The following is a 15,068-nucleotide window of genomic DNA, read 5'->3' as shown; positions in this document are numbered from 1 at the left end:
TGATCTGATTTTGCCACATTTTCTGTATTTTGCTTCCATTAATTACATTATTCCTCTTTTCAAAATATCTCAGATTTTAAATGTGATTTAGTTTTCTTGTGATTAAAAAAAAAAGTTACCTGTTCTAGGGCCTTAACAAAAATGGCAAACCACAGATTTTTTGAAGCAGATTATTAGCTGAGGCTGAAATTACTGTTGCCATTTTCCATTAAGGATGACATATATAGCCACCATAAAAGTGTTTTTCCAAGATACAATTAAACACACATTTCATTTGGCTAATTATCAACATTTGCTATCAGTGCACTAACAAGAAAAATACTGGAACCAGGTTAAATAAAGATTTTGATAAAAAAAATAAAACAAATAAATGTAAATAAGTTAAAACTGTTAGATCTGCATAAAAACTATCTATAATTGGCAATCATTTTTTATAAATGCTATAAAAATACATTGATCTTCAACAATGGGAAAGACAGAAAGACTCCCTGAAGTAGGGTCAACTCGTAGTATGAGAATGTGTGTGCATTTCAGAGAATATATTTGCATGTGCCAGAAATTCAGCATCAGATGATACAAATTAACCCAGATTTTTACATTAAGAACAAATTATCTCTTGAAGAAGACATATGAAGAAATCCTTTTCAAAGACTCTTCTTGGAATAGAAAATACAGTTTTTCTGTGCACAAGATTAACAATAATTTTGTTGTCAAATTGAATTAGCTTGTTGTAAGGAGCTGTGTTGGACCCTGAGAGACAGTACCCAGGGATGGTAACAGCTGTATGTGTGTAGACTTCTGCTTACAAAGTCTGTCCTGAGCAATTGGGAATGCTACCCCTCCACCAAAATCCCAGCACTCAGCCTCCCCTGAGCCTATTAGTGACCACAGGGAGGAATAGCAAGCTCTTTCTTTCCACACTCTACACAAAATATTATGGACTCCTGGCTCTTTCTAAAAGCAAACCTGCTCTTTCCTCCCAGATTCGTTCTGGCTTTCCTATTATCACCGGCATTATTGGTCTGTCTGAGGCCACATCTTCAAGTGCGTGGGCATAAAGGAAACTCCCCACAGGCAGTTACATTTGTTTCAGCAGATTTGTATGAAAATGGAGTCATAATCATAAAAGTGATATATTAATACTAAACTGTTATATGTCAGCAGATTGCTCAAAAGCAATTACATAGGCCAAAATGAGTTTGCAATAAACTCTGAATGCTATTATTTCCAGTGTACAGTAATCTTCAGATGAATTTAAAAAAATGCCAGTTTATTTATCTGATTAACTCACTGTGGTCATAGATTAATACAAACAATTGGTCTGATAGCAATCTCTTCTACTGAAGCATTCAGTGTCATTAAACAAAGGAGATTTCTTAAATTTAAAGGTTTACTACTGCAATCTTTGTCCTGTATCTCGATCTATCTCAGTCATAGAGCTAACAGTGTTAGACCAACTTGATTCGGTTAATTACATGTTTTTCATTCAAATTATCTTACAGAGAAACTGAAGAATAATCCCAGTACCTTAAAAATAGTAAAAATTATTCACAAAGGGTTTATTCTCTCCCATTAACTTACGATCTAATGTTAAGACAATCTCTTCAGATAAGTTTGGTTAAGGAAAAGTGTTAATATTATAAAAGCATCTAAAAAACACTCCATTTAGAAGATGTGAGAATATCTACAGGAGAGAAAATGGCAAACTTTCAAACAGCATGTGGCTAAGCCAGAGGTTTTCAATGTATGGTTTGCAGAGCAGGATCATTTGGAGTTGAAGACAGCTGAAAACAAGTTACAGTACACACAACCTCTGTACATTACATTGTGTAGGAGTAAAAATATTATCATTTTTTCTGGAAGGGAGGAAAGAGGGCATTAAAGCCTCATCCAACTTTTAAAACTTGCCATTCTGACTGCTTCCGTAACTCTGCAAGCTGGTGGAGTCGCTTGAGTGCTTTTTCCTGCTTCTTCTCATCTTTCCATGACTTTGAAGCCACATTTCGAGCAAATTCCCTTTGTTTTAGATCTTTCAATCTCTGTGTGAAAAGAATATAAACAGAAGGGATTAGAGATGTACACAGCAGATACAGAACAAGTATAATATGTACAGAGATACAGAATAAGTTCCTCTTATTCAATTTATTCACTTTTCATGAAGTTAATGTAAATGGAGAGTAAAAGTATACTTAAAATACTGTAATAGTGAGAAGAGATTGAAAATGTTATTTTTGCTTAACAAAACAACATAATATGCCCTCTTCTATTAATCTGATAAATGCCTACATACAAACAATGACTTTTGGTTTCTTATGAATACACAAATATTCTGTTGTGTATAAATACAGACACAAGACTAGAATCCATTTAATGAGGTCAACATTCTCCTGTTTAATTCATCCTGTTGAAATGTAATCCACAGGCATATACTGGGATGTGTAATGTCCTATGTGTAATATATTTTATAGTTCTCTCCTTGAACATGTATACACACATGTGTGAGAGCTTTGATTTTTGTGTGGGGTTGTTTTTATACCCTTTTAAGGCTGTATTATATTCTCAAAGGAGAGAGCCACTGCCTGAAATACTTGATCAGAAAACTCTTTCATAGTTACTTTCACAATTTTTAATTTCCTCACACATCTGTAAATCAGGTAAGTGCTGTTGGAGAGAGCAAAATTCCTTGCCTTTATTGCATTTTTTTATTTCCTGATTTTGCACTACTGATGACATAAGGAAAACGAAGGAGAAGACATAAACTAGAAAGTGTCAACAACATCCCCTGGAAAAACAGTTGTCTCTGAGTTCACTGTGCTCTCTAGGAGTCAGCAAGTTGTGTCTAACCTCACAACTCCCCAGTTCATATCCATGCTTCCATACTCCCTGGCAGAAATGCCGTCCCCCTTCCCCACTTCTCCAGTATTTGGGGAAACATATTTACATGCTGGGAGGGAGCGCTGGTGTATTCAGCCAGATGCCAAATCTGGAAGCTTTGGGGACCAGAACTGAAATGAAGTGGCTGCATTTGCTTGCACCTTGGTCCAGAGGTGGCTGCACTCATCTGTGTAGTTTAGAACTACTGTATCAACACCATGAAATGCTAAATTTTCCATGGAGAAGTTTATGCAAAGTAGACTTGAAGAAAGGTTTTGATAGTAATTTTAAAACTGCTGCTTGTCTTTCACCATCTGTGCCTACTTGACTGTCCTCCAGCACCTGAAGATCTACATCCTAATCACTGCCATCATCATCATCTCATGCTGTTGTTTCACTACAGCAGGGCCAAAAGGTCAATATGCATCAGTAGAATAAATTGAAGGCAGACAAAGCATTGTAAAAGCACATATTGCTTTCTGCAGCTCAGGTATGGGGAGCAGTCTAGCCATGGCACAGAACTCTACACTGGCCAACATGCACCTGCTTCTAAGAAACAGGGCTGGAGGTAGAGTCCTCAACTTGTAGATGTCAAGAAAATTGTAAATGCATGAGAGAACTGCTTTCTGGAGAGAGGTCTAGCTTTTGCCTATAGATTATGTCAAAGCAAATTGGTGAAAATCACCATCTAAAGAGGGGACAGCTTCTTTTCTGTCCAGTTAAGATGAAAGAATTCAATTAGTGGCAATGACATAATATGACAGAGAGGCATGGAAAAATACTTGGTGGAAACAGGCCATAAAAGTTCTGTGATTTCTCTCTGTGAGGAGTGCTGGAAAGCTGTAGTGAGAATCCCTCACCACTATCACATCAGCTATCCTTCAAGTATGGGATTTTTTAAAAAGTCAGATAATATCTGCAAAAGAAAAATAAATGTTGGGAGACTAAACCCAGAAGTTTTTTGTTTGCTCTCAGCCTTTTGGACTCCAAGACACATGCCTTTGAGCACTGATCTGGAGACAGGGAGGGCTGGTCTGTCCACAAATCATCTGCTCAGGGAGCTTAAGTTGGGTCTCTGGCTCTCAGCCACCCCCATGGTTTTGCACAGACACTCTCTGTTGGATGAGAGGTTGGAATGAGAATGAGTAGGAATGAGAATGGGAAGTTGCTCAAGGAGAAACAACCCCCAAACAGCAAGAATATTCATGCTGCCTAGTGCCTGATGAAAGTTTAACCATTTCATCAGAATTATCTGCAGTCTGTCAAATCTGTAAGTTTTTCCATAAAGGTTTTATCAGCCCAACATCCAGTACTTCATTGAACTAGACTCTGAAACAGGACAGCTGCAAAGTCCTCTTTTAAACTCTTAGGGTTCAGCTTCTTGGAAAGAAATGGTTGTTCCACTGTTTGTTCAGCTCTTGCCTGTCCCTTTATGTGCCTTCTCACTACTCATTTGTCCCTTGCCAGGTCTGTCACACAGCACTCCATTCCCCCAACCTCATTGTCTGCAATTTACAGTCAAATGGATGAATATGTAAGACAATGTTACTTCTGGTTCAAGAAAGAAGATTTTCAAATAATATATTAAAGCTAAAGCTGAAAAATGAAATTGGAGAATCTTCCCAGAACAAATCCAAGTGTTCTGTCACCTAGGTAATATTTACATGAGTGTGGAGATAGTTAAGCTGTAAAGATCCTATTCTCCACAGAAAAACATAGGTAGTCTTGAGCCTTATTAACATGTCCAATATGAAGAAAGGGCAAAGAAACACATTTGAGGAATGCCCTTTAGGGTGGCTTGCTATGTTTTAGCTGTCACCGTGAGCTGCTCAGCATCACACATAAAGCATTCATGAGGAAAACAGAAACAGTTTCTACCTGTCAAGGAAACAAAGAGCAGTGTGAAACCGAGAACTATGGAGCTCAGTACTGCAAAGCAATGTCATTTCATTTCTTTGACAGTTAGGATGATAATCAAAAAAGCAAATGGACCAACACTAAGAATAGGAGTTCCAGCAGTATTTTTTGCTCTCTAATGGCATGCAGCATGTGTCAAAGAAGCAGAAAAAAAGAAAAAGAAATGTAGGCAAGCAGAGCAGACAACTCATCAACTGGAGCTGAAATCCAAGAAATCAAAAGCTCTACAGTCTGAGGAGAGAAAGGGCTCTCCCTGCAAAACAAAATAAAGCTGCGCTGCCAGAGCTCTAGTTAAGAGTCATAATGAAATTTGTCAGCTATGTTGGATAGATCATGGGACTGCCTGCTGAACCTGCAAAGCCCTGGTTTTCTTCACTAATAACCTGTGCCAGACTTCTGACAAGCACACTGATATTTCCTGCAGGTAGGGTACAAGAGCATGCAATTGAGCAGGTATCTGAATGACAACCCCAAGCTCAACAGGCATGCTTGAAAATTAACGTTGCTATACACAGCAGTTGCATTTTTCACATAATTAGGTACTTAACTGGGCATCGTATAATACAGGCACGTATAATAAAATATGATTTATTTAATAGCTTCCTTGTGTTCTGTCCTTCACCTCTTGCAAATATAGTTGTCATGCAGTTGTATTTCTTTTTTTAGACTCATGTTCTATTCTTCCTACGTTTTTTGGTACACACGTGTGTGTGGACATTTCCATATCAAAAAGTAAACCATCCCTTTTTTTATAAACACAGAGAGTATTAGAAGACTACAAAGTAATGTTCATTGTTATGGAAAGATTTACTTGTAGAACTGGTTTGAGTTCCATTGACTCAGTCAAAACCTGCTGTATCTATGCTTTTTCTCCTGGAACTCTGATATGAATCACCAGGAGATTTAAATGAGTTAATTAAACTGCATCTTCCCTACCTCCTTTTGCTAGACATCAAATAACAATGGTCAAATACCTGCAATTTAGCAATTTCTTCCCATTCTTAATGTCAGTGGGGTTGTATTTTGCTCTTTTTTTAATTGACGCTTTATTTGGGCCAGTACTTGCTTTGCACTGATCTATGAGCACCCGAAGAATGCTCACTGCTGGCTGCATTTGCAGTACTCAGTTTACTTTCTATCCAGAGTTATGATCCTGATTTCTATTCTTCCCTATGCAGGTAAATGTTTACCTGGATTGCTGTTCTTCTGATCAACTCCAGATGCCTTTCTTCACAACCACTGGAAAGAAATAAGCACTTTAGGGACCTAATCACCTGTTTTTAAAGCAGCTGTCTAAAACAAGAGGGATAAAGTGAAATGTAAAAGCACCTCTTTTTTTTCATTGTGTACAGAGGCTATTAAAGGTGTCTATCTTAATTTTTTTCTTTATGGAGACACGGCTGACCTCCCAGCTGAGGTGCCTTTAGACCAATGCACACAGCATGGGCACCAAACTGGAGGAGCTGGATCCCACTGCTCTGATAGAAAGTTAGAACCCACTTATTGCAATGTGGTGGCAGGAATCAAAGGTTTGGTCAATAGGCCCACCTGAGTAACTACCCTCTGGGACAAGGGAGCAGAACCAAGCTGGGGGGCTTTAAAGAAGTCACACCAATCTTTTGGTGGAAGAGGAAAGGAGAATGGCATGGCTGCTGGTGAAATGAGGAGGCAAGAAGGAAAAAGGAAGGTAGGGAAGGCAGGCACAGGTATCCTGTGAAGAATATAGAGATGCTGCTCAGTTGTGTAAGGCTCTGTCAGGAAGGCCAAGGTGCAGCTAGAGCTGATCTTGGCAAAGGATGAAAAGTATAATAGGGAGAGCAAGAATGTCAGCCAAAAAATTAAGGTTGAGAAAGCATACAGCCAAATAAAGAAAGCAAACCAGAGTGGTGAACTGGTAACCACAAATGGGGAGAAATTTGAGCTACTCAACAATTGCTTTGCCTCATTCTTAGCTGACAAGTGTCTCAATTTGAGGACCAGAGTAGTATGGTACTGGGAGACAGTATCACTTCTCCTGAGTATTCTGCCAGGGGCTATGCCAATATATAGATTTTACAAGGGTTCTCAGTTTTAAGTGTTTCAGATTCTGGGAAGAAGAACTGTTGTTGCAAGTATACTGAGTAGAAAGTCCTCTTATTCAAGCAGTGTAACTGTATGGACGTAAATAGAAGGAATCTTTGAGGAAAAAGTAATTTTCTATGTATTAAACTAGAAAATGTCATTTTAGTATAATTTAAATTTTTTCCCCATTATATTTAGAATATTTTTGTTATGGAATATAACTCACATAACACCCTCCCTAACTACTCATGTATTGCAGACCCAGGTAAAAATGTATATACCACATTAGGTATATGTCTTCTGTTAGACATTTAGAGAGACTTCTTTGAACTGAATTCCTTGAATGTGAGTGTTTGAGTTCCTGATTTGCTTTAAAGATTTATTTTCACTCAGCAAAAAGGCTGCTTAATTAAGTTCTAACCAAATTCACCATAGAAGGGTTAATTGATGAAAAAAGGAATGTTAATTTCAGTATCTTACCTGAAACTCTAACATTGGAACCAAATGCATTATTTGTAAAATGATTCCACACTGCAAACCATCAAATGAGAGTGATAGTCACTAGAGAACATAATTAAACTTCATATATAAAACTTCCAGTGTTAGCTGGCTAATTGAAAGTGAGGAAACAGCAATGAAGGATTTTGCCTTTACTATGGTAAGTAAAAGCCTAAAAATAAATTGGAAAACTTATTATATACAGGAATTAACAATGAGAGATGAAGCTGAATAACTAGATGATAAATTTTCATTTGTTTTACCCATAAATAGCTACAGATCTCTTTGAAGTGTGTGCAAGTAATTATTTGCTAGAGTATTTTATAATATAGTCAGCTGTGACAGATTTAATATTGATGGTGGAAGTGAATAAGAAGACAAAAAAGAAAATATTCTGGTCTGATTGGATCAGGAAATTATTGGATCAGGGAATGAGATGATAACAGGAGGGAAGAAAGTTCAGTCCTCAGACATGTCCTAGCGAATCCATCTATCAGTGAATGAAATGCTGATCACAGATCTAACCTGAAGGATAAATTACCAATGGACCTTTAGAGGGCTTGATTTTTCATGTCTTCAGAGAAGCTTACTGTTTAACCAGACCTGCAGATATTCCTGGTAATTAAACTGATTTCATCTATTGCTGGATGAAAGTATCCATTTGTGGATGCCTTCCATTTTAAAAGATACAACTGTGTTTCTCAAAAGGATCCCCCAAATAAAGTTGATGCATTTGGAGGCTGTTTCCATAAGGAGGAAGCCAGAACATGCACTTTGTGCCTATAACTTTCTCCTGTGGAAGCCTGGACCACTCATGTTTCTATCAGTTCCAGCAAACACTGTGATAGGCTCCACCAAGCTGGCTTCATACCGTGTACTTTGATTAGATGTATTTAGTGTCACTTTGGAATACAGAGCAATTTATCCAAAAAAATCAACACATTTGAATGATAAAAAGCTTGGGGCAGGGTATATTCCTTCAAGTTCATTTATTACCTCATTCTTCAGGGTGTTTGGACCTTTCTTAAATCAAAACCATAATCTTACATATTTTATTTCTTTTTCCTTCTCCTTTAAGCAGCTAAAACAAAAGAAACTGGCATTACAGATCTTGTGCAAGACCAGCTCATTTCAAAACTTTCAGTACTTATTGTAATCTTATTTTAAAAATATTAAAGGCTTTCCACATGTTTTCAAAGCCTGTCTTATCACCTTGTTTTTCTTTGTTCTAACTGTAGCAGGCAGAATACAAAATCACCTACCTTTTAATGAAAAGAGCAGGAGTCTAAATTATGCCAGAATGCTACAGGTAGGTCCAAAACCTGGCCTCAAACATTATTCAATGCAGTCAGAATGCTTTCAGAGTAATGCAAATGACAGTAGAGATGTCCAGAAATGGATTTTAAATAACTCTTTTCATAGACAGATCTCGGATTTCTTACAAAACTTCATCTTTACCATGATATCGTTTTACAAATAAATAAATTAAGGCAGAGAGAAATGGAGTGAGTTCCAGAAAGAGCAGGAAGGAGACTGAGTCAACATTTACAGGTATATATGCTTAATTATCACCTCTAACTTTGTATACCCATTAAGAAAAAAAAAAGTCAGGCAACTGGATTAAGCCAAATTTCGATTTAGCTGTATAATAGTTTGATTCTTGATAACAATGATAATGCTGAGAGGACAACAATCTTTTAAAGGATAAACCTCTTCCAAATTAATGTGCTGATTCATAGTTTACATAGAGGAAAGTTGATTCAGCCACTGCACAGTGACTTTGAAGTGCTCCACAAGAGAAAAAGTCCATCACTAAAAGAGATATTTTAATAAGTACTTGAGATAAATGTAGCCTTGCTTATAGTCAACAGTCACTGAACTTCAGATGAAAAGCTACAAACTGGGAAAATGTGTGTGAAGGATATTAGAGGGTGTTAAAGAAGAAGCCTCATCAAATATATGAAGGAAGTAAAATATTGCTTTTTAATATCTATCTCTAGAAAATATTTTAGATTGTGGCTGTTTATATTTTTTTTTAAATCAGTCTAAAGCAAAATAATTCTTTTTCTTGTATTTGGTCAAAATAGACTGATCTCTTTGGCAGTAGGATGGTTAGAGGTAACCAGGAATCTAGCAGCAATTCTATAACAAAAAAATGCCTGCTCAAAGTAAAGAAGCTTTAATACATGACATTTACTTGCAGTTTTGCTCAATCAGAAAAGACCACAAAATAAATTTTGCAATCATCCAATCAAAACTTTTCGCTAACACAGGACAGGGGACATCCAGGTAAATTGATGAATTTAAGTTACTTTGACAAGAGCTAATTTTTATAATCCATAATAAATTAAATTAATTACATTATAATTCTCAACATTTTATGGAGACCTGTACCAGTTATGCCAGTATTTTCCCTGGCACTAATGTCATAATGACAGATATTCTTATTTATTCTTTTTAAATCCTACCCTGGCATCATTTAGCTTGATGCTTTTCCTTCTAATGCTCTGAGACTCATTAAAAATCAACATTAAATATTAGGAGGGTTTATGGCCTGAACCAGCTGAGACAAAAATATTTATTTCTAGAATATGTTGTTTAAGGTCCTTCTTAGGTATTGATAGGGTGGTACTTCAAAATTATCCTAAACGTCATGGATGTGGTTAAGGCATCTAGCTTTGTTCCAAGTATAGAACAGAAATCTGTATTGAGTAATCTTTTTTATAGCACTGCTAACAAGTAAATAATTTCAATTTGAACCAGGAAATGCTTCATGGTCTCAAAACATTTTCAGAAACTTTCTTGACCTCACCTCTGCTGAGTACAAATTTTTCTTTTGCCCTTTTTACTTCCTCCATCACTTCTTTTCCAATTTCTACACTTGTGATTTATAGTATTTACCATCCATTTTTCCTTTCTCTCCTTTATTATAAATTTAAGATGGAGAGAATTGACTTTCCTTCTAAATGAGATTAGCTGTTTATAACCTATTTGGTCTTTTTCTGTTCTGGGATTTGGGTTCTTAAACCATCTGCCAAGTGCTTTTTGAAATTTCTTTGTTCTCTCTCACATCTTTCTGTTTGATTTTCTCCTCCCAGCCCATTTTACAAGCTCATTCACCTTTATGAAACTAAATTCCTAAAAGAAGTATATGTTGCAGTTTGTTATTTATACAGATATATGCAAATATTTTATTTGCATTTGCTAAATACAATTGTTCCTATTTTTTTTTATTTCCTGTACTTCTGTGTTGATCATCATAATGGTAAAATCATATCAATTAAAAATCAGCTTTAGTGCATATTTTATTAGAGACTCATAATATGGGTGAAGTGTTTTTCACAAATTTTATTTGTGCTATTCTTGTACTGAGGGAGGCTGGCAGAGGCAGCACATTCAGATAGAAGGTCTGTTAACTTTAATTTCTTCATGCATGGGATTGGAGTAGTTGTTTATTTCCCAGTCTCTGATTTACTTACAGAAAAAGATGAACAGATATTGGGGTGTTTTTATTTGGTGGTTTTTTTTGTTTTGTTTTGGGTTTTGGTTTGGTTTCTTTGTTTGTTTTTTCATGGATAATAATTCAAGAGCCTAGTTTAGCCTTTGATTATTAGGGGCAATCTTCTGACAATACATCTCAGTACATTGTATTGATTTTTAGAAAGGTTATTTTCATTATATTTCATAGTTTATTTAACTATTTTCCAATTTTACTTCACATTATTATTGTGTGTTCTGTCCTTTGATGCTAGTGTCTTTTGCTCCTTCTACTTGGCTTATCCATCTCTCTTCCCAGTTAAACAGCATTTCCTTCTGAAATAACAAGAGCAATAAGGTAATTCTTGAACAAATTCAATGTGTCATGGAAAAAGCTGACCAGTGAAGAGTGAATGCCCTAATTTTCCAGTTTAAAAATGCAAAGATATTTTGGTCCTATCTAGCTCCCTTTTTATTGCCATGTGCTTAAAATATTATTTATTTGCCACTTGTGATTTGTATTTTTTCCCCTTGAACCTACTGATGTGCAACATGTCACTGAGCTGAAATTTGACACACACTTCAATTGTGATGCCACAATTTTAAATTTTTAATAGTATTCCAGAAACTTCTCTCAGAAAAGAGAGTAGAAATGAACATCATGTGCTTTTCTAAGAGCAATCCTGTACTACTTTTCTTACCCACTTATATGTTCTTATATGGAGTTAAGGGAGGTTAACATTTAATGTTATCCTCTTAGGCATGCTCCAGATAGTCTGTTTGTATTCACTCTTACATCAAATGATGCTATAAACACATCCAGTTTTTCATGTAGACATGAGCATGTTTAATAGTCTAAAGATGATCTATGACTCACGGTTTCTGAAATATTATGTCACTTTTCAAATTCTTTCCCATCACTTGACACAAAGAACCTTTTAAGCAAGCTTTACTACTCCTTCCCATGTAATTTTCATTCCTGTAAAATTTGAGATTGCTCTTTTATTTATACCATGGTTTCTTATCCCTGTAATCCATACTTTTCTACACCCCTGAATTTTAATTATTTCATGCAAAATAAAAAATAAAAAAAGAGTGAAATACTGTGAATATATGTACTGAAATGAAAAAAAAGCATCTTAGAATATACACCAATGCAGATACAATATGGTGATAGTGGTTTCATGCTCTTTTGACTAGGTGAGTTAAAACAATACTGGAAACTATTCTGGAGACAAGGAGAAGTAGGGAAACTGGATTAAATGTTATAATTTAATTTCTGAAAAGACCCCTTGATTGTTTTCCCATGTATTATAGGTTTAGCTTTTAGATCGGCCTTCTGCAACAATAAAAATAATTATATAAGAAAAAAAATTGTTCATTTCCCCAAAATAACAAAATTTCTATAACAATTGTTGCATACTTCTGATGCACTCCATATCTAGATGTGTTAGTCTGACTTGTTGTTTGACAGTATACTGTTCCAATTTCTTATTATTTTCAAACTGAAACCCAGAATCTTAATTTTTTTCCCCTTTTTAATTTTTTTTTTAACCAAGAAAACAGACATTACGGTGTTCTAAATTTCAAAATGGGAAGGAAATCAGAATCTGACACAGGTTATTGAGAGCCAAGATTATGTCAATGGATTGAATGTTTGGTGTAAGTCAGACTCAAATTATATAAAAGTAACACAGAACTCAGAAAAGATGATCATTATGAGCTGATGGGAAGAGCTAATGCTGCTTTGAAGTAAAGATGGGATTAATCTGAATATTCTGGATTCCTTTTGAAAGGTGGAAATTACATTGTACCTTTCAGGCAATGTTTTTATATGCCAATGTTGGTAACTGTCACAGAATCACAGAATATTCTGAGCCAGATGTTTGGCTCCAGCTCCTGGCCCTGCACAGGACACACCGAGACTCACACCATGTGTGTTTTCCAAACACCTCTTGAGCTCTCAGGCTTGTGCTGTCACCCCTTGCCTGGGGAGACTGTATTCCTTAATAAACTGCATTAGTTTACCCCTAAACATGATATTACTTTCCCCTATCGTTTCTTGTAGTTAATTATGATTTGATATTCACATGATCCGCGCCAAGGCGGGAGATCCAGGGCAGGTTCAGAATACAAGCCATAAGTTGTTTTCCTTCTGCCACAAGTGATTTGGAACCCTGTCCAATACCACAGATCCTGAATGGGGAGTGTAAACACACCTCAATGCAATGTGACTTTTCAACATAAGTATTTAGGTGTCTTTTCTGAAGGAAGCAGTACTTGGAATCCATCAACATGCTAAGAGCTGAAAACAAGCCAAGAAATGCTAACTGTAAGCATAAAGTATGTCACAGGGTTCCAGGGGGTGTTTGTCAGTTCCTCTACACTTACACATTTGCTAAAAGATTAGAATTTCTGCTGTGCAGAAAACTTTGATATCTGGGATTGCTTTATGTTTTAGTCTTAGTGAGGGAAAAAAAATTGTAAAATTTATATTAAAAATTAAATTATCAACTGGCTTCATGTTAGTGCATCTAAAGAGCAATGCAACATCATGCCTTAAAGTTGAAATTTTCATAATTTCTGTATCTCAAGAATGACAATCAAAAGGTGTGGTTATGTTATAATTAATATTATGAAAATAAACATTATTTCATAATATATTTATTGAAACATATATAATATTTTATAATATATAATATATTATAATATGTATAATACTTTATATATATATAATATTTCTATTTCTTCTAATACCTTAGGAGAAATTTTGAAATGTATTTTTCTAAAGTAACACTGCTGAAGCAAAATATGCCAATCTTAATGAACTGTTTAATGTTGATTGAAACTAAATGATGTAAAACTTCTGTTAGAAATATAGATTGGATCTTATCACATTCTTAAGTAGCCATTCCACTCTAAAAACATTTCCTGAAAAATTAGTGTTTAGGCTTTTTCAGTTTGGTATGGTTTGGTTTTGGCTTGGTTTTTTTCAAGATATATATGTATATTTACTGTCCCATCACCTGCATTACTATATTTGTTTGGTATTCACATGCATGTTATCTACATTTCTCTATTTATTCCCTTGAAATTTAATCTGAGAAGATGCCAAAAGAGCCCTCATCTTTTTTTATGAATTCTGATAAAGCCTAATTATTATAAAATTGTAAAAAATGTTAAATGATAATGTCTGGGTTACCTCCTTTAATTTTCCTTTAAAGATAAATTAAAATATGTTAATGAATGCATTTAACTAAGTAAGGATGATAAATGGCCAATCTCACCCTTTTTACTGCTGTCTTGGCGATGCACACATATGTTTCTATTTTGCTTTAAAATATTTGTTTCTGCTAGGAATGCCCCTTAAAGGTGTACAAGGCACATTGTAAGGTTCCTTGAACACAAACACAGATGATAAGCATGACTAAAAGCTCCACAAGAATCAATTGTGCAGCTACATTCTCGCATGTTAATTACTGCTTGGAAGGTGCAGGCATTTAAAAATAAACAGACTTATAAAGGATGCAGATTCTAGACAGATGTTTATAGTGCCAGAAATACTTCGTATATGTCAATGGGATTAAAAGTATTATAATTTTTTCAGGTGAGGGAAAGTTATCAGCAAGTTCAAAAGTTATGCAGAAGCCAGGATGAATGTAGTTTTTCTGTGAACATTTAACATTTAGCTATGACAGCTAATTGCTGTATTTCCAAAAAGCTGATTATGGCACAGGACTGCCTCAGGTAAGATATGTACAGATGTGGCATATCAAGTGGAACAGGTTCCCTAATCTGGTTGAATAAGTCCTTTTTCTAAAAGTCATTCCACAAATATGAGTTCAAGTACTCGTGAGCACACGGTCACCAAAGCCAGTCATAGCATCTTTGCCCGTCTCACCTCACTATTTGTAGATACTGCAGACCCTGACCTTAAAATGGCACCAGGTATTCCAGATCTTCTGATTTAACACAAGAATCCCAACCAAGTGTGCAAAACATGTGGCCTGTACACACTATTATGTAATATTTGCCAGCCTTCGGGAGCTGGCATAGGAACTGACATCATGAATCTGACATCATCATCAGGAACTGACAGTTTCACATGAATGAAACTTCATTTAACTTCATTATACTTCATTCATGAAACTTATACTTCATTTTGCATAGAAGTAGATAGAAAACATGCTGTTTATTCTGCTTCTTCTGTCCTATCTGTTATTTAAAAAGTGGAAACATTC

At 35.6% G+C, this 15,068-nt stretch overlaps 2 protein-coding genes across 2 annotated transcripts in view; both read right to left on the bottom strand.

Moving 5' to 3' along the window:
• LOC107215556 overlaps positions 1-15,068 on the bottom strand; it is a gene marked incomplete at its 5' end in the record, with an annotated part of 821,761 nt that overhangs the window by 64,706 nt on the left and 741,987 nt on the right. The gene's annotated exons all lie outside the window — the stretch shown is intronic.
• The window catches only part of ZNF804B (zinc finger protein 804B), a 40,528-nt gene that overhangs the window by 6,323 nt on the left and 19,137 nt on the right, over positions 1-15,068 (bottom strand). The window contains exon 4 of the mRNA XM_033519653.1: positions 1,909-2,039. Within this exon, the coding sequence (XP_033375544.1) occupies positions 1,909-2,039 (131 nt within the window). The remainder of the gene's footprint in view (positions 1-1,908; positions 2,040-15,068) is intronic.

The sequence above is a fragment of the Parus major genome, chromosome 2 (assembly GCF_001522545.3).
Source record: "Parus major isolate Abel chromosome 2, Parus_major1.1, whole genome shotgun sequence".
Lineage (NCBI taxonomy): Eukaryota > Metazoa > Chordata > Aves > Passeriformes > Paridae > Parus > Parus major.
Note: the sequence above shows the minus strand (reverse complement) of the source record. Positions and strands in the feature narration are given on the sequence as shown.